This window comes from Berghia stephanieae, chromosome 5 (assembly GCF_034508935.2).
Source record: "Berghia stephanieae isolate SIO BIC M18660-M18661 chromosome 5, UCSD_Bste_1.3, whole genome shotgun sequence".
NCBI lineage: Eukaryota > Metazoa > Mollusca > Gastropoda > Nudibranchia > Aeolidiidae > Berghia > Berghia stephanieae.
In genome coordinates this window covers 54,992,163-55,012,329 of record NC_088364.1, presented here as the reverse complement: position 1 = coordinate 55,012,329, position 20,167 = coordinate 54,992,163, and the positions used below count along the sequence as shown (strand labels likewise).

The 20,167-nt window shown below is 32.9% G+C and overlaps 2 protein-coding genes across 2 annotated transcripts in view; one reads left to right on the top strand and one right to left on the bottom strand.

Moving 5' to 3' along the window:
* LOC144973234 (transmembrane protein 104-like) overlaps positions 1–15,032 on the top strand; it is a 25,340-nt gene extending 10,308 nt beyond the window's left edge. Inside the window, exons 6-11 of the mRNA XM_078915410.1 lie at positions 1,695–1,744; positions 2,022–2,052; positions 4,969–5,068; positions 5,496–5,607; positions 7,103–7,196; positions 8,487–15,032. Coding sequence (XP_078771536.1) covers positions 1,695–1,744; positions 2,022–2,052; positions 4,969–5,068; positions 5,496–5,607; positions 7,103–7,196; positions 8,487–9,238 — 1,139 coding nt within the window. The 3' untranslated portion in view covers positions 9,239–15,032. The remainder of the gene's footprint in view (positions 1–1,694; positions 1,745–2,021; positions 2,053–4,968; positions 5,069–5,495; positions 5,608–7,102; positions 7,197–8,486) is intronic.
* A 2,444-nt stretch (positions 15,033–17,476) lies between these two features.
* The window catches only part of LOC144973232 (nuclear pore complex protein Nup85-like), a 36,909-nt gene continuing 34,218 nt past the window's right edge, over positions 17,477–20,167 (bottom strand). Inside the window, exons 21-22 of the mRNA XM_078915409.1 lie at positions 19,000–19,080; positions 17,477–17,699 (exon numbers count right to left, since the gene is read on the bottom strand). Coding sequence (XP_078771535.1) covers positions 17,592–17,699; positions 19,000–19,080 — 189 coding nt within the window. The 3' untranslated portion in view covers positions 17,477–17,591. The remainder of the gene's footprint in view (positions 17,700–18,999; positions 19,081–20,167) is intronic.

The window sequence follows — 20,167 nt, the reverse complement described above, 5'->3', positions numbered from 1 at the left end:
AAAAGTTACTGCAAAATAGTGTATGCAAATCATACTCATTAGTGCAAAATGTCTTGTGGCAGAGAATTTTCGTTTTGTAACTCATCTTAGCAACAAAGTGAAGAAGTATGATACTGTTATTATAACTGAATGAACGTTTAGAAAGATAATCCAAAAGAGGGGGGAAATTAACATTATCTCAAACTGAGGGATAAAATATGACCCATGGCACAAAGAAAGCCATTCTTTATAAATATTTTAACTTGGTCTAATAAAAAAAATCCTAAACGGTTATATTCATACTTAAAAAACAAAACCGCAAAACAAACAAACAAAAAAACTCAATTTTTGATAATGGATAAAGCAGACAAAACTTAACCATCATTTATTAAGATTAGTGTGTGGTCGTATAAATCTTTGTTTTTATTAATGGTGTTCTTATAATTCTATATTTACAAAAGAATGAAAAAAATCTTCTCAATAGAATGATTTTCCAACTATTGAATAAAAGAAGCTTTACAAGATGAATGCTGTGATGTTGATGAGGTGTAACATTATAACAAAAAATTGTGAAATGTAACGCAGTCGATGAATCATATGTCATATGAGTACATTGAGTAACTCAGCAATATTGGCCATCAATGTAAAGAATCTTTAAGCACAGATGAGAATTTATACATTTTTAGAGGATTGCTGTGGCAGCACTTTGGCATCTCATATGTGGTGTGGCCTGATCAGGGTCACATCAGCCTAGCTAATGAGTCACTGCTCTAAAAGCGATCCGAAGTAGTGCTCAAGGAAAAAAATCCCTCCACTGGAATGAACAAAAATATAAAAATGGATTTCAATGGCTTCCTATTTCACATCTTCATGGGAATCATGAAATGATGTTTACACATTATTCAGACTGAGGACATCATGTTTAGATGTTCTTCATGCCACTTTCCTCCCAAATAGAATGAAGATTAAATTAAAAGACTACCCTTCAACAATAACCTCATCACCACAACTTAAATTGCAACACCATCTCAGAATCACCATCATCACCTTTATTCATGTCATTGTCTACTTCACTTTAGGCACCACGATTACAGCAAAGTTACTTCTACTTACACCAGTGCTACAATAATATGATCACTTCTAACACAACTCCATTATCATCATTATCATAGTGATAAGCATGAGCTTTGCTACGATGATGAGGATGATAATGATGATAATAGTTTTAAGAGTTAACTTTGTTTTAATGTATACTTTTAAAAATTTTTACACCTACAAACACACACACAGACACACACACACACACACACACACACACACACACACATCATCATCATCATCATCATCAACATAAGTGTAACTATCACCACTATCACCATGACAATATCCTTACTACCATCATCACAACACCAATTCTAAAATATAAGAAGAAAAAAAAAAACATTTCCACCACATAATCAACACCAGTGTCATCAATACTAGTCAAAATACTAGCCAAAAGTCTCGGCCCAAAAAAATATTTTAAAAATTCACAAGAACTAATTTTTTTCGTCACTCACTTCACTAGACTTAAAACTAGAAATTCTTTTACCAGGCTAGTAAGGTACTAACTTTAATAACTCGACACGTTTTACAATTATTTACAATGTAGGAAATATGTCTGCATCTCAAAAAGTTACCTTCTATAATACTTAGCACAATCTTTTACTTTACAGAGCTTGGTCCTGGTGGCCCATCATTCGAAATTTCAAACAGAATTGAGATGGTGAGATTCCAGATCATTTATTTCTCTTTATTGATGATGATGATGATGATGATGATGATGATGATGATGATGATGATGATGAGGATGATGATGATGATTGTAATTTTAAGTTAACTTTGTTTTAATGAATACTTTTGTCTGGTTTTACGCGCACACACACACACACACACACACACACACACACACACATGACAAACACAAATGACATGTTGAGATTTGCCTTGCTATATAATGCATTGATTGAAGTATTCATTTTGTTTTCTCTCATGTACATTAGGGAGTGATGGCGTCATTGTATTACAACAAAGGTGCGTATCAGAGATAAATATTTGTCGTTTTCTTTGCTGCATTTATTTTTAGTCTAGTTATTTTTATTTATTTTTTGTTTGATTGTTTGTTTTTTGTTGGTTTTTATTGTTTTTATCTTCAAATATCTGTTTTGTTGTTTTGTTTTATTTTAATTCATGACCTACACAACCAAAGCATGACAAGTATTTCAAGATTGTATATTTCAAGTTTTTAGGTTGCATTTTTTAATGCTAGAACTACTTCAGTTTTGATACTCATCTCGATCACTCAACAGTTCATTGTGCTTTGGGTAACTGCCTCAGTAAGAAACATCAGAATGTTTACTTTCAATTCAATTCAATTCAAAATTTACTTATTGTCAGCATATGTTAACAATTTCATGTAAGACCATATTTAAAAATAGATTAGATAAATATCCAAAATGTTAACTTTTCACCGACATTTAAATAAAAAAAGAAAACAATTCAAAAATTGAAATCATCATATACATTCATATCAAAAGTTCAAAGATAAAATTATTTTACTAACAAAGATATGAAATAGAATATGTGACCCTTCGCCTCGAAACAGTATTAAGTCAGGATTTACCATTTTGGGTTTTTCTACCCAATCAAAGCTTATTTTGTGTCTAAAATTTGATACAAAATTTATAAAATTCTGATCATTTATTGCCGAGATATGACTGATTAAAGTAGGGAGAGTGTAAACAAGTTTGAGGAAATCAACTTTAAAGTTGAGGCACTTTTTTCACGCAGTCGAATCAATGGTCAAAGGTTACTCCTTGGATACGGGCATTGAAAATTTAACAAGAGAAATAAAATTTGGCATGAGCTTAGGAGATATATTTAATAATATGCATACAAATCTTTGAAATAAACCAATTGTTACTTTTGTAGTTATTTATTATTATATAAGATGCCCTTAAATAATAAAAACATCAATAATGCCTGCAACTTTATGAAATTGTTCACTTGTTAACAGGTTTTTGACATTTAATTAAATAATTATGAAATAAGAATTATTAATATGACATTTTTGTATTATTTAATAGATAGAGGAAATACGATTTCAAAATGTCAAAGTTTAAGCGCAGCTAATATTTTCAGTACAGTTTGAAACAACGTGAAGCCGGGTGGACAGAGAGAGAAATATCAAGAAAGAGGATGAGAGAGAAGGAAAAGAAACTCACAAAACACACACACACACACACACACACACACAACACACACACACAAATTATATATATAATATAAGAGAGGAGAGAGAGAGAGAGAGAGAGAGCATGAGAGATAGAATGCGGGGGGGGGGGGGGGGCAGGCAACAGTCTTAGCAAGCTGGTTTAGCAGTCATACCCTTTCTTAAATTTACTCAAAAAGTAACAGAATATATCTTCAAAATAATAAGAAATGATGTGGTAATGCTTTCTCTATTACAACCTTTATTATAGCAACATTCCCTCAATAGTGATATGGCGGCCAGGTCCTGATATTTTACCTATATATTGTTAGTAATAAAAAACTCTCTATAGCGACTTACATTTTCACAAAAACGCTGAATAGCGACATTGAAATTCCTGGTTCAGTGAAACTGTGAGTTCTTCTACCAATGAAATTTTCCTTATAGCCAATGAAAAAGCTTGATTTTCGTCCAATGATATCCTATACTTGTACGACACGTAGCCAATGAGAATGCTTGCTATTCAATCAACGAATGCCCTTGATTGGCCATACAATGGACTGATGGGTTGTATAAAGCATTACCAATTGATCTTCTCAATCATTCACTAAAACCAATCTAAAGCCGATCTGCTACCACAACTCGGGAGAAATCATATCACACCCAAACTCCTCAACCTGCAACCCCCAAAGCAACTTAAACTAATACTCAAAGTATAACCCCAATAACAAATGCTGCCTAGGAATAGACCACGTGCACAATAGATCAAGCAGTGCTTGATGCTCGGCTAGAGAGCGGGAAAGTGGGTGGCCACCCTTGTACTCCATAGGGAGCAAGGGAATTAGATAACTAACACTAATCATTCTCTACATTAATACCCCCCATTCCCGCCAGCCTCAGTAAACTTACTCATTTTCTTAGCAACCTCAATATAAAATTCTCAATCCAAACCTTCCTTCCACTTTACTTAGGTACTTTTATTGTACCCCGATAACAGTACCCATGCAGTCTTAAATCTTAAAACTTCCCTTCTATTACCACTCCCCCTCTCCCCCCCTCCCTCAGATTTGACCACCTAAAAAAAAAATTAACAAAAAGATATGCATGTAATATGTGTGTATATGTATACATACGTATGTATGAACAACAATAAAAACAATTTTTAGAAAATAATAATAATAACAAGAATAAAAGAATGTTCTAGTCCTGACGATGTCATAACAGATCGTAACTGTGTATACTATGGGAAGAATGCTTATCGGGCAGTAGGTTTGTTTTTTTATTGGGGGGGGGGGGGGGTATTGTTGATTTGTTGTTCTTTTTTTACAGAAAAAATGGGTCTGACCTTTTTTTTTTCTTTTTGGTAAAGAGGCAGCACTTAGGCCTTTTCAGTTTATCAAGAAATTTTCGATAGCAATTAATATAATTAGGTTTGAAATTTGTATATTTAGGGCTTGGGCAGCACTTATCTTCGATGAGTTTGGCAGGGCTGGTGTCAACCCCTGTGGCTTTTGTGGGATTTTTATAAAAAATGATTTTATCAATTAATTCTGGATGGTTAGTATGAAGTCAATCGAGGATATGTTTGTGCGCTTTTATGATTTTAATGCATTGTATTTATTTTATTTATTGAATTGTTGATCAGTATATTTATCTATTTATTTATTTATTTATTTATTTATTTATTTATTTATTTATGTATGGTCAATACACTTTTGTCTTCATTCCTCTCCTTTCAGTTGGGTTAGCATGTTTCAACCTGTGTATGATTATCTATTTATACGGAGACTTGGCTATTTATGCTGCTGCTGTGCCAAAATCCATGAGAGATGTTGTTTGGTGAGTGAATGCATTCTCTTTTCTGTTTGGTTTAGTTTATTTTTAGAGATTTAACAGGGTTCATAACACTTCATCTGTTATGAAATCTTAACGTCTGTTTTAAGCATTGTAATATTTGTGTACTTAGTGGATTATATTAGGTTCTTACCTATAATAAATTTCAGCATCGTCCTATGTGTTAACTTTTCATCAAGGGGTACTTTTGTCTTTATATGTATTATTTATTATTATTATTATTATTATTATTATTATTATTATTATTATTATTATTATTATTATTATTATTATTATTACTATTATTATTATTATTGTTATTATTATCATTATTAATATTATATATTATTTAAATATTCTTTTAAGTATGTGCATTTTGTCTTTAAGAGAATCATTTGTCGACACTTAACTTTATCATCTCTCTTTTTTTCAGTACTTACATGAAGAACGATTCTCACCTGCACAATAGTACTCTTCATGATGACGACCCCTGCTGGCCTGGTGTTGATTCTGTTAATCGTATGAATGCCTATAGGATTTTTGTAGTGAGTATTCATTTAAACAATGATATTTTTGTATCTGATAAAAAGTATTCAAATAGATTTATATTATAATGTGGCAAGTCTGTCACAACTAGTCATATCATATGATATCCTCTGATTTTTATTTTTTAAAGAAGAAAGGCAAATTAATTTTTTATTATGATCATGTCAATGTGTATACCAATTACTTTTTATTAGTGTCTCTGTGTTTTATGATTTTAATGACTATTAATATCATTAAAAGTGCCACAAATACAAAAATAAAAAATAATAATAATAATTTTTTTTTTAAAAGGAAAAAGGAAAAAATGTATTGTCGATTATTCAATAAATATTGGACCAAAAATTGAATATAATAAATAGCTTCCAACTAGAACAAAATACCTTACACGGAACGTTTCGGATTCTAAACCCTGCACAGTGACTCAATGATCTTGAATTCAAACTGTTGATCTTCAATGATGGACGAAAGTAGCGCAAACTATAGACAATTAGGAAGATAGAGGGGACCATAAAGGCAGTGTATGATAGATTTATATTAATTTAGTCCATGAGGCCATGAGAACTCAAACATCCAATCGTTTATATGAGGTGGCCTCTTGTTTGTAACTTGATTATAGTGTATGTGTTGCAGAATTTTAATTTGAAGGCCGGGATGATGTAGGAGTTTGAAATGTCAGTCTACAGTCGTATCTGATTCATTAACAATTATCTGATTCATGTCCCGTACATGCTGTGCATCTGTTGACATACACAAAGTAAGGGTCTTTACAAGTGAAGGGCCTTTTGATGGTCCTATCTTTATCAGGAAAAGCAAGGGTCTGTCATGTTAAAGATGATTACATGTCCTGCATTTAAGCCTGGTTCAAGACAGTCTTAGTATTTTAAGTATATTTAGGTGTAAAGTATTTTGATTTTTTAAAGCTATAATATTCACTTTTTATTTAATACTTTGACAGTTCACAGCTTTCAGTAGCTTAGATAGATAGGTAAATATGTGGATAATTAAAAGGGTAACAAAAAGAGGACAATTGGATATGGCAGCGGTGGACAGATGGATGGGACGATTGAAAGGATGAATGATATGGATGGATGGATTGATAAAAGAGAATTGAAAAATAAATTTTGAATTATGAAACTTTTTACTATGGGGAAACCTCACTTTTTATAAATATATTTCGAAATAATTGTTAACATCATTCTTTTTTTTTTACTTCTTCTTCTTGGACTATGTTTTTTATATGATCATTAGCAGTCTGAAATTGTATATCTGGCCTTTGCAATTATGTTGGATACAAAAACAAAAAATCACAGTAAAGTTTCTGTTCATCACAGTGACTTTAGAGAAGCAAGCGATTAATTCATTATGATTGAAAAAACAAAGTCTGTGTAAAAAATATAGCTCTGGTGTTATTTAAATACAGCATATCAATGCTTAACAAAAAGCAATGACTTATTTTACAATGAACAAAATGTGTTTTTCATTTTTCTTTCACAGGCTGTGTTTGCTCTTCTTATTGGACCATTTGCTTTTTTTAATGTTCAGAAGACCAAGTATTTACAGTTAATGACTTCATTAGCAAGGTGGATTTGTAAGTATAATATAAAACAAACTGAAGAAAAATAATGGTCTGAAGTCTTTTAAATCATTTTGTACTGTCGAGAATAGTACCCAAATTTAAAATATAGAAATGAATTACGTGTGTACAAGTACGTCAATAATATCAGATTAAATACGGGCAACTGAAATGGAAATTTTAAGGAGAAAAAAAAAAAGAAATCCATTGCTTAAACTACATCGGTTGGACCTGAATGTCGCTGTGTTCGATAAATTGATGAAAATGAAATAAAGAAAAGGTGAAGGTAAAATACAAGGTTGTTATGAGCCGGATATCATTACAACTTACAATTGATGTCATTAGTAAGTGGATTGCATTGTATAGAGTAAATAAGGAAGCCAAGGTAGGAAAAATGAGTGGAGAACTTTAGAACCAATAGCCTGATTTGTTTGTGTGGTGGGATGGAATTGGATATTAAGAAAAAAAATTATTGAAAGATATCATCTGTAAATGTTTTCTGTCATTTTTCTGTACTGTTATACATTGGACAGGACAAGAGAAACGAAGGATGGGGAGAAATAAGATGGACATTTTTATCTATTATAACTAGAGACGTTTCTAAAGATTTCTGGTGTAATTGGATGCTGAACCAAATTCCTATCTAAAATCCATGACCAATAGAGTTTGGAGGCGTTTTAAAAACAGCGTTCTATTCAGAGCCTGAATGATATTTTAATAGTATTGTGCAGGCTTAGATTGTGCACTGAAAAATGAACTTACTATCTTAATTGTGAGGAAGATAACGTGATTAAAAATAGAAGACAACTAAATAAAAAATGTCAAAAATTTGATCCTTCCTCTCTTCAATATTGAGTGTGTAATGAATGAAGATGGAAAAAAATTATATACACATTTTTAAAAGTTCTCTTGCAATGATAGTTGCATACAATAATTATTTGACGTGGTATAGAGGTACTGTCATCGATTCACAGTATGACCTAAATAGGGTTCAAAGGTTTGAGCCAGTGACTAGTTTTTATTCAGTTTCAATATCCTTTCTGATGGACATAGAATTCGAAGGTCCCCCAGGTATAAAACTGTTTTGTACTTGTCCAGTCTATTGTGTTAAATGTATGTTGTCCCATCGTCAGGAGTTAATATTTTTTTTTTTAAAAGCACTTAGTGCATGGTATCTCCTGTGGATGAGCACAATAAAAATGCAATCTTTATTTTATTAGTCAATTGAATTTCTTTCAACAACTGGTGAGCTATGTAGTTTTGGTTTGTTTGTTATCTATTTTTTTTGTCCTCTTTTTCAATCAGCATTTATTCTAATGGTTATCCTTGGAGCTATATGGTTATCAAGTGGTAAAGGAACAGGACACCCACCAGTTGCTAAATTGTCAGGGATGCCAAACCTGTTTGGTGTTTGTGTATACAGCTTCATGTGTCATCACTCTCTTCCATCCCTCATCACGCCCATCAGAAACAAGTCCAAGTTATTTACCATGCTGGCTGGAAACTACCTCTTGATTCTCGTATTCTACATGATCCTCGCCTTTACAGCAATTTTCGCAGTTTCAAAAGTGGACGATTTGTACACACTCAACTTCCGACCTCATGATGAAGAGTCTCTCACAAGCATCGTACCTTTCCAGTACTTCCTTGCACTTTTTCCTGTATTTACTTTATCCACAAATTTTCCAATTATCACAATTACGTTAAGGAATAATTTTATTGCCTTTTTTACCATGTTGTTGTCTCGTGAGCTTCCCAGAAGCTTTAGGAAGATTTTTTGTCCACTATTATCTTTATTGCCTCCTTTTGCTGTTGCATTAGCCACAAACAAAGTTGGTTTTCTCGTTGGTATAACAGGATCTTATGCTGGAGCTGGAATACAGTATGCTATTCCTGCAACCCTGGTGTACTTTGCACGCAAAGATATTTTGGCAATTGGTCGTGACTACAAACACCAATCACCTTTCCACCATACCTTCTGGGTTATTCTAACACTGACCTGGACTTTTGTTTGTATCAGTTTTGTAACAGTCAATCACATACTGGATGCAAATTGATCATTATCTTATTGAATTGCCCTCCTATATCAAATTGTTTTGTCATTTTAAATAATGGCGTTGTATTTCTACAAACATGCTGAAATATTGAAGACCAAAGATTATCCATTATCCAAAATAGACAGGCTGTTCTGTTTGAATCCAAATTAAACACAGTTACAAAGAGATATAGGAGCAGAGGCTCTCGTTTAGAGATCAGCTCTTCTAGCCTCTTCTTTCTGCCCAGACTCAAGGATAAATTTCACCTGGCTCTAAATCCGTTCCCAGTTTGACCTGATTTAATTTGCTCTACTTTTTTTTTATTATTGCTCGTAAGCTCAAATGATCAAATGTTGATCTAGTCTTTTGACTTTATTAAAAAATCTTCCATTTTGCTGGCATTGATGTTAATAGAAATGTGCAAACCGTCTATTATAGTATTATTGTTTAATAAGCTATGCGTCTCACTGTTCAGTAACAAGATTATCATATTATTTATTTGAGTGGTTCACATCCACTCACTGGTACTTGAAGTCCCCAATTTTGTATTATTGCTGTAAATTTCTCTAAATTAAAAAAAAATGCTTTCATCTGAAAATTTAATGTAGTCTAAATTGTCAATCATGTTTTAAAAAATGTTTGCAATGATAATTTATTCCTCTCGCACGCCTTACCATGCCATAATTCCATTTTATGATATAAGAGAAGCAAATTAGACATCATGGAAGCATCAGTTTTAAGATTATGTATTCAATCATCATTGTGTAAATACCTTTTAAAAGGAAAATGAAACCAGGTCAAGAAAATTTAATCAAGAAATTTATTATTACCCATCTAATAATCAATGAAAATTCAGTCACTTACGACATGCTTAAAATAATTTGAAGATTTCATTGCCAGTTCCTCTAACTCCACCCCCCGGCACTCTTTCTATCTCCCTCTCCTGTCCTCCTGTTCTCTCTCCATACATATTATTTAAACATTATTCGATTGTGAATTGGGAGCCCATAGCAATGCATTTAATCAGGGGATTACTATAAAGTGTAGTCTGCATTAAAAACTGCGTGGCATTCACAGAAATTTTGATTAAAAATATACCTTACATTGTTGTGGGGGAAAAAATATTGAAGTGAGTGAAAGATTTATAAGCATATGATTCTAATTGATTTGGTATATATTTGTCCTGTCTCAATTGTTAATTTGCTAGCAATCAAAGCTATGCCAAAGCATAAAATGTGCATTCTCAATTGTGCCCAATTATCAATCATTCATAAGTACCCGTATTAACTTCTATCAATATTTGCAGGGTGCACAAAATCAAGCATTTTTAGTTAACACATTAGATAAGGAGCTTGACACATGTAACCTGACACTCCATTTTGTTGTAATTGAGTTTTCTTGTGGCTTGCCTATGAATTGAAATGAATGTAGAATTATGAAGGTATTGGGGCTCTAACCCATGGAAATAAATGTGCATGTTTATTTTCATTTATTAATTCTATCACGCTTTAAATTTTGTTTGCATATTATTCGATTTACTGTCTGATGATTATTTTTTTTATTCAGAGGAGACCGACATATTTTACTTAAGCGCTGATATAATTGTAAAATATGAATTGCCACTTTATGTAGACTAAAGAAAATGTGTTTTAAATGAAGCTGCACCATAGAATAATGCTTACTATTGTATGGGTGTTGTGTGCCATGGGGCAATGCATAATAATTTTATTATGCTTTATTCTTTAATTGATTATTGGAAAATATTTTTATACAATTTTAAACGATGTTTTGAAAAAAAACAAAACTTAATGCTTTTGCACAATGATGCGATTTAAACAACGACAACAAATAGTGACTGTTTTCATCTAAGATTTTTAAAAAGGTTTTTAAGACTTCCGTGCATTGTATTGCACTTTGCCATTGCTTTACTTAAATTTAAATGTGAATTAGCATGTATTTGTGTGTGTGTGTGTGTGTGAGAGAGAGAGAGAGAGAGAGAGAGAGAGAGAGAGAGAGAGAGAGAGAGAGAGAGAGAGAGAGAGAGAGAGAGAGAGACAGAGAGAGAGAGAGAGTTTTAAATGCACACAGAAGTTATTGCTATTGTATATGAATGGTTTTGTCAAATGTATTTCATATAAATTAAGGGGCAGTTAGTGGGTACTACTACTACTAGTCAGGTCTTCCTAAACTTTCTATCCACCTATCTGGATGGGGTTCCTGACCTCCCATAGTGGGCAGGGGGGTACATACTGTGTCTTCTATCCCCTTATATCTGTTTTCCAACATGCTTTCTGTCTTTGTCTTGGAATGAGATTACTTGGTTTTGTCCTGGGCCTGGCTGGGAGGGAAACAGTCAAATGCATAGATATTGTTTTGGGAGATGATACTTTTTTCCCTTGTAAATCATCTCTCTGTTATGCATTATTATATTTGTTATTTTGAATGTACAATGTAAGCATTCGAGTGTATTCCTCTTTGTTGGATTTTGTGCTTTTGTCCGGATGAGACTTATAGTAGGTGATTTCAAACTAAGTACATTCGTGGTATGCTCTTGGAATCTACATCTGATCTCTCTTGGGTGCTTTAATTGTAATTCTAGAACTTTTTATTACCCTATTTTCCTCCTTTTTACTGGCGCTGATATAACTTAAATGTCTTCCAAGCGCCGGAAAACCCTTAAAAACAAACAAAAACAAACTATCCACCTATTATGTAATTTGAATCCTATGAAAAACACAAGAGAGAAATTCAAACACTGTGGCTTTGTGAACTTGTTTTAGAATAAGACCATTTGAGATGGATTTTTATTATTATTTTTCGTAATATATATATTTTTTTTTTTTGGGTGTAAATCACCTCTCCTTTATATATTTTGTCATGATAAAGTCCTTTATTATTATGAGTGTTTCCCTTTTGTTGGAGATCCTTCCTATTGTTAGTGTTGACTTTGGTTGTTTTAGATATATTGCTCTTGGTTGGGTTGATCTAAATAAGATTGCTATCTATGTTGGACTTGATTCCATTTGTCTTTCTTTTTAGTAAGGATCTCGTTTGTTTTATTAGTGAAAAGCATACAGGAAAATGTTGTTCGTATGACTGGTTTTTATCCTATTTAACGTGAATCTGAAATATGTTAACACAGAATGCAAAAATGATTTTTTTCTTCTTCTACTTCTAAGTTATTGCTCCGTGTATTGTAAATCACGAGGATGGGTTTTCATACCTGCACGTCTGAGATTTTTGGGCATTCAGAGGACTGCTGCTGTTATCTGCCACTTTTCTTATCATGAACGAGTTCCCTCTATTCTAAAATATCTACTTCACAGTTAGATGTTCTGAGTGGGGTCCTCTGGCCTCCCATGGTGGCAAATAGGTCACTTGACTTGCTGTCTTTTACCCCCCATATCTTTCCCCTTTCTTTGATCTGGATTGAGATTGCTCGGTCTATATCCTGGACCTGGTGAAGATCCTAAGTTAGGAGGGAGACAGGCAAATGTTTTGTACCTTTGTTTTTGATAGACGATATTATCCCTTGTAAATCATCTCTCTGTTTCTATTATTTTATTTTCTTATTAATGTATTTTTTAAACATTTGAGTGTTTTTTTTATAGCAGGATCCTTTGTTTGTACCTGGATTGGAATTTTAGGTAATGTCTAAATAGGCACAACAGTGGATTGACCATGGAATCTTCTGTTCTCTATTTAAACCAGCTCCCTTTGTCTTCCTTTTTCTTAAGTGCCTTCTTCATATCTACAACTTTCTTCTATCAACTTCCTTTTTACTGGCGCTGAAATGACCTAACAGTATCGCTAGCGTTGTAAAACCCCTAAAAAGAAAACAAACAGATGTTAATAAATTATTATGATTGAGTGCTAAGACAAAACTTGTTTTAATTTTTCTTCAGTGGTTGTAATCACTTGGAAATTTATGATTATGATTTGTAGACTATTACTGTTTGAAAAAAAACCAGAAGCATTGATATGGTGAAATCTGCATAAAGTCAATCATCTCAAAGTCAATAACTCTTGTTGATTCCAAATTTTGTTCTCTATCTAAGTGTGTTCCATTGATAATTGATAAAAGTCAACCAATCTTTCTGGTTTGGCAGTGTTGGCTTTATCAGTATTCCACCATAATTATGGGATGTTAATTTTGCCATTTTATATGGATGCAGTAGGTGGGATCTTTGACCTCCCATAGTGGGCAGGGGGTCACGCTGTCTTCTATCCTCTTATATCTGTTTTCCGAGTTGCTTTCTGTCTTTGTCTTTAAATGGGATTACTTGGTTGTGTCCTAGCCCTAGCCCTAGCCGGAGTCCTTGACTGTGAGGGAAACAGTCAAATGTCTAGTTATAGTTGGGAGATATTTTTTTTCTTGTAAATCACGTCTCTTATGCATTGTTATATACATTGCAGCATGAGAATCTCGACATCGCGAAAATCTCAAACACATGTAAATTCCCCGTTTTATTCCCTCTATTTTCATTGTACTGGCAACACAAAAATCTTGAACACTATTGGAGGCTAACACGGAAATCTCGAACAAAATGGACATTACCTCTAGTAATTGTTGATAAAATTCTTTTGCCTTTGTATTGAACGGAAACAAAAAATTCCCCATTGCTCTCTATGGTATTACTAATGCATGCTTAACACATTAACTAATACTATTAGTTAATGTGTTAAGCATGCATGTGTGGAGTTTGAGTATGTGTATGTGTGTGTGCGAAACTTGTTTGATCAGTGTCTGATGCACTGATGCACGAGACGCTTCATTCTAATACGTACCAGTACCAGCAAGGCAATAAGATGAGACTGTTACTGTAATTATATTAAAATCAAAGAAGTGATTATGGCTGGGGAAGATGGACTGAGTATAGAGGCGTGAGAGTGTTAAGGGAGGAGTGGTAGGGATGAGGTACTGGATTCACAGGGTAAAGACATCCCATGCTGAATATGTAATCAAATCCACAATTGGACGTGCTGGCTTTGTCTTCTTAATCTACCACACGTAAAGGGGAGCATTAATCTACCTGTTATTGAATGAAACAAAACGCACTTAAAGCTAAACCTCATTATAATGGGACCTCACCAAATCAACTGGCGTTTACCCCCCCTCCCCCCTCACATTTTTTCTTCAAATTCTTTGTAAAATAACCAACACAGAAACCTCTAAAACACGGGAATCTCAAACAAACAGGCCCGTTCCCAACTTGTTCAAGATTTCTGTGCTGCATTGTATGTTGTTTTGAATGATAATGTATGCATTTGAGTGTGTTCCTTTCAGTGGGATCCTGTGCTTGTGTCTGGATGAGACTTTTAGGTGATCTCAAACTAAGTACAATTACAATGACAGTATGTTCTTGGAATCTGCATCTGTTTCCTACTTGTACCCATTCCCCTTTGTTTGACACGGCAAAACCAGCGGAAAATCCACAGAATATTATTATCACTATTTTAATTACATTTTACGTTATGCAGATGAATGTAGTAACTTGTTCAAATTTGAAGCAAAGTGGTTAATATTAATAAACACGAAAATTATAGGGTTTTCTTTGGGTTTCATGTTTATTGGGTCAGCAGGTACTTCACCAATCTCTACCAGAGTAATATTGGCAAGTGGCCATGTCTTAAAGCAAAACAATTTGGCTTCCTATTGTAATGATAATGTTGTCGCTATAGCAGATTCAACAACGCATATATTATTACATACAAACTGACTTGCATCTACTGTAAATTTGATTGATATGCTTTTAAATAAGCGACTGCGATGTCATTTTAAAAAATCCAGAAAGAATAAAATTTCTAAATTCATGATCATTTTGTCCCCTGTCATTGTTTATTTTTCAAAACTATAATACTGTGTGGTCATGTTTTTGTTTTTAAGGTTTTTCGACGCTTGCAACACATTAAGGTTATATCAGCACCAGTAAAAAGGAAGTAAATAGTTCTAGAGTTACAATTAAAGCACCTTTAAAGAAAAGGTAAGACAAAGGGGAATTGATTCAAATAGGGAATAGATGTAGATTCCAAGAGCACACTATCAAAGTACTTAGTTTGAGATCACCTAAATGTCTCATCCAGACACAAGCACAGGTCCCCACTAAGAGGGATACACTCAAATGTTTACAAATCTTATATAATATGTAAACAAAACAATAAAGTGAAAACACAGAGATGATTTCCAAGGGGAAAAAAATATCATCTCCCAAAACCCTAACTATACATTTGACCAGGACAAAAACAAGTAATCTCATTCCAAGACAAAGACAGAAAGCAAGTAGGAAGACAGATATAGGGGGATATAAAACACAGTAAGTACCTCCCTGCCCACTGTGGGAGGTGTGGTCATAAAAATTCAACTAATTAACTTGCAGTAGAGAGAACATAACCACAATCCTTAGCCTTTAACCCCAAACGATGCTCACTGTCTGAAATCATTATTCATCAAACAATGGCAGTGATTGCTAAACTAAGCAAACTACAGAGGTATATATTTAAATAATATACTCACCAAGACCTACCAATCAGATCAATCATACTAACACAAAAAACTGTGTTACGTAAAATGTTTACTGTAAGAGAGAATCCATTGACAACTATTCACCAAATTGTCGCCCTAAAAATGATAATGATTGACGACAAGCGGGTTTGAGGGTGTGTCACAAAAAAAAAAAAAAACTCATTCTCTGAGGACTGGGTAGGGGTGAAATTTCTATTTAGAGGAAGAATGTTGACCCCTGTTGGATTTTTTTCATCATCGCATAACTTTGCTATCTTTCATCTAACTTTTTATCAGCATTTGTTAGGTCAGAAAAGCTCAAGATCTATTTTACTAGTGCTTGAGCTTTTTATATAGCGCAATATCCACTAAGCCTAACCAACAGCAACATGGAACATGTGTTAGGCAATATTACAATATTTTTCAGAGACATCGCTGTTATCTGCCAGTACTCATTTTACACCCGAGTACGGTGAGAGAATGCGAGTAAAAAGCCTTTTCCAAGGACTCAACTATGCGCCGAGCGAGACTCAAACCCTGGACCTTCCGATCCGAAAGCGAGTGTCATACTCATACCAAAAGACCACATAGATGCACAAAAAAAAAACACTTTACATACTCTAAATAGGTAACACTGTAGTGCCTAGCTATGGGCAGTGACGACTATTGTAAAAGTCTGTATGAATGGAACACACGACAATGTACCATTTGGCTCAATACAGCCTGTTTGTGATATTAACCACTGCAACACACTGAAAACTACTAAACCATGGAAATAGATCAATATCAAACTACATATTATTTATTCTATGACAAATACAGAAAACCACTTTACATGGAAGGGGACAAAAAAATATTGGAATCCATTATATGAGTTAAGTGAGGGGAAAGTTGAGGATCCCAGTTAGTATAAAGGTAAGTTACACAATGTGTAATGTAACAGTATTTTTTTCAATGCTATTTATAAACCTGTAAATGAGCTCTATAAAAACTGACTGAAACTCTTCGTAGCGGAAAAATCCAAATAACAAATAATCGAAATGAATAGTAAACACCAAGCTCGCTTGAGCAAAACAATGGCAGAAAACTAATTTGCATGGGAATTAATTAGGCTACTTGCCATTGTTCCTTATAATTAGATACCCAATCAGTGAAGAAACGGTCAACCAGTTTGTTTACAATGTGAGGCAATCGCGATGTGCTTGTAGCAATCATATAACTTTTGATTTGAAGGTGTCTACATAACGCACTTCCCGCGTTCGCATTTTACTTTTTCATACTTTTATTTTCCACCAGGTAAAGGTGGTCAATTTTGACAAAACAGTGAAATTTATCGCTCAGCAGGTCAGTTAAAATTGGCTACCATTGGGATCACGACTTGGAAAGTGAAAAAATAATTTCACGAAAGCTTGTGAAATTACAAAATAATGCAAAAGAAAGGTATATCAAAAATAGACATTGACATAAGGCGGTATCGCGCTTATTTCGTGAACTGCAATCAGAACTTAAAATTGAAATCAATTTAAAGAGGAAGTACTGAAACAAGTGAGTTCAAGAGCAATTCATGAGGAACCAGTCACCTTTGAGTAAAAAAAAATAATGGAAATTCAAATTAGAGTTCATTATCCATCAAAGAATGTGCATTATCATTAACACCTAAAACTGCAAGACCTTGATTGTGTAAACATACATCTAAATTTTAATAGGATTTACCAAATACATTTAAATAAAGAAATGAAATAATGAAAGCATTAGGATATAATTTGATGAAACATTTATTAATAGTGAGAATTATGATATATATTACAGTGATTGCAAGACTGCAGATAACAATATTAACATAAAAAAAAATCTGTCAGTCACAGGAATAGATTAGAAAGTCACTTTGATGGAGCCAGTTCGAATAATAGCTGGAGTGAGATTTCTGGTTAGAGCCACTCTAATCAATTTGAGTTTATCTGCTTCTGATTCGGACAAACTCTGAAAATAGATTAAAGAGAACAAGTTCATTAAAAAATTTTCTTGGTTGAAACTGTCTAAATAAAGTGATTCATTTGTTATTATCTATCACATATCTTTTTTACCTTCAATAGAAAGATAAATGCAGTGAAAACTGTTTGTTTTTAAGGGTTTTACAGCGCTTGCGACACATTTAGGTCATTTCAGCGCCAGTAAAAAGGAAGAAAATGGGATAGTCAAAAGATTATAGATGTACAAATAAAGCAGCCAAGAAAAAGTATGACAAAGGGGAATGGTACAAATAGGGAGCAGATGTAGAGCCAATAGCACTCACTTTCATTGAACTTAGTTTGAGATCACCTTAAAGTCTCGTCCAGACACAATCACAGGATCCCACTAAGAGGAACACACTCAAATGCGTACATTATACATTCAAAAAACATATATAACAATACATAACAGAGAGACGATTTACAATGAAAAAATATCATCTCCCAAAACTATAACTAGACATTTGACTGCTTCCCTCAGAGTCAAGGACTCCGGCCAGATCTAGGACAAAACCAAGTAATCCCATTCCAAGACAAAGACAGAAAGCAACTCAGAAAACAGATAAGGGGATAGAAGAAACAGCGTGACCTCCTGCCCACCATGGGAGGTCAAAGACCCCACCCAGGCAGTGAAAACCAAAATAAATTAAAATGCAAGAGACATAAAGCTTTGCCTATGTGTCCATTTATAACGTAATAACGAAAACTAAATAGATTAAAATGCAATACTTAAAATTCAATTCGAGAACAGTGATGTTAAAAAGAATCACAGTCTAACACTATAAAAACGTTTTTATCAGTTGTATAATTACTGAGTCTAACTCCCCATGCGTTTTACAGTGAAAATGCTTCACTTTGTACACTAATAAATCACAATGTGAAATTGAATGTAAGCTTCAATTTAATATATGAAAACAGATAAAATGGACATTTCAGGTTTCCCCTTTATCAACAAAACAGGATGAATGAAACACTACAGATGAATGAGATAATGCGGTAATGGCATTGTTAAGATGAATAATCACAGGAACATGTGTGTGTGTGTGTATATATATATATATATATATATATATATATATATGTATGTATAGAAATATAGTTCCTGTACTACAATTAATAATAGCACTATCATTTATAAATGAAAACTTGCCACTTTCCAAAAGATCTTAAAGTATCAAGAGGTATATCTAAATACATATTTCAAAAACTATAAACAACGTTTCACCAACAAATTCTTTCAAAAAGAAAATTAAAATAAAACAAAAATCTACCTTGGAATTTGATGTAAAATCCCTCTGTAACTCTTCCAAGCAATGCATCATTTCAGAAATCTGTTGAACACTTAGTAAACCCTGCAATTGTAATCATAAAGGAAGAATGAAAATATATTGGCGAGTAAGATTGATAGTGCAAAAAAAGATCAGCCCTGCTCCTTTGATGTCCTTAAGCTGATCTGCCACAGACAACAGAAAGATCGAGAGTACAAAAAAAGGTTTGGTTTGTACTGCAGGAAGTAGAAATTTGTTTTAATATTGTCTCCTAAATATATATATATATAGATATATATATATATATATATATATATATATATATATAATATATATATATATATATATATAGATATATATATATATATATATATATATATATATGAAATAAAGTAAAATGCATTAGGCTCTGTATAATCACAGGAAATATGAAATTCAAATGACCAAAGTTTATACATGATTTTGATATTTTCATCCATATTCCTCCTCGAGTTTAATTCAAATGTTTAATGAAATTTAAAATACAATGATTAACCGTTAAAATACAACAATTAACTGTCTCTGTCCACTTTTAATTGTTGCAATTGTTTTGGGTGATAGAAAAAAACTAATTAATAGTTGAAGGTTGGGGATTTTAAATTTTATTTTTTTAAATCCTCATATACAGCTCCTATTTTTATACATAAAATAAACCAAAGAGAAAAAGTTGACCATAAGTTTTGTTTCAAATCGAGTAAAAGATATGTCCCTATTTTTTTTATTTTTTTTTTGGGGGGGGGGGTTTAACTTGAAGAAGACCTGCCAGAGACAACATTTAAAAACATCTGCATATCATTTCTTTTTAATGCAATATTTATTACATAGAATTGTCAATTTAAAAAGCTTTAGTAATGATTTTGGGCATATTTATTTCTGAGTAAAAATACAATATTTTACTCCTTTTTACGTAATGTTTATTTGCTATATAATGAAGAAAGAATGAATTTTAATGGGACTTTATCACAGATCTTGATTGATTTTGATACATTTCTATTGCTCAAATTTGAATTTTGACTAAATGCTTCACTTTTGGAATTACAATTACTTTTTGAAGCATTATATAATACCAAAGGGAGATAATTGAATGATACTTGTAAATCTGTAATATTTGTCAGTTTAAGCCCAGATTACG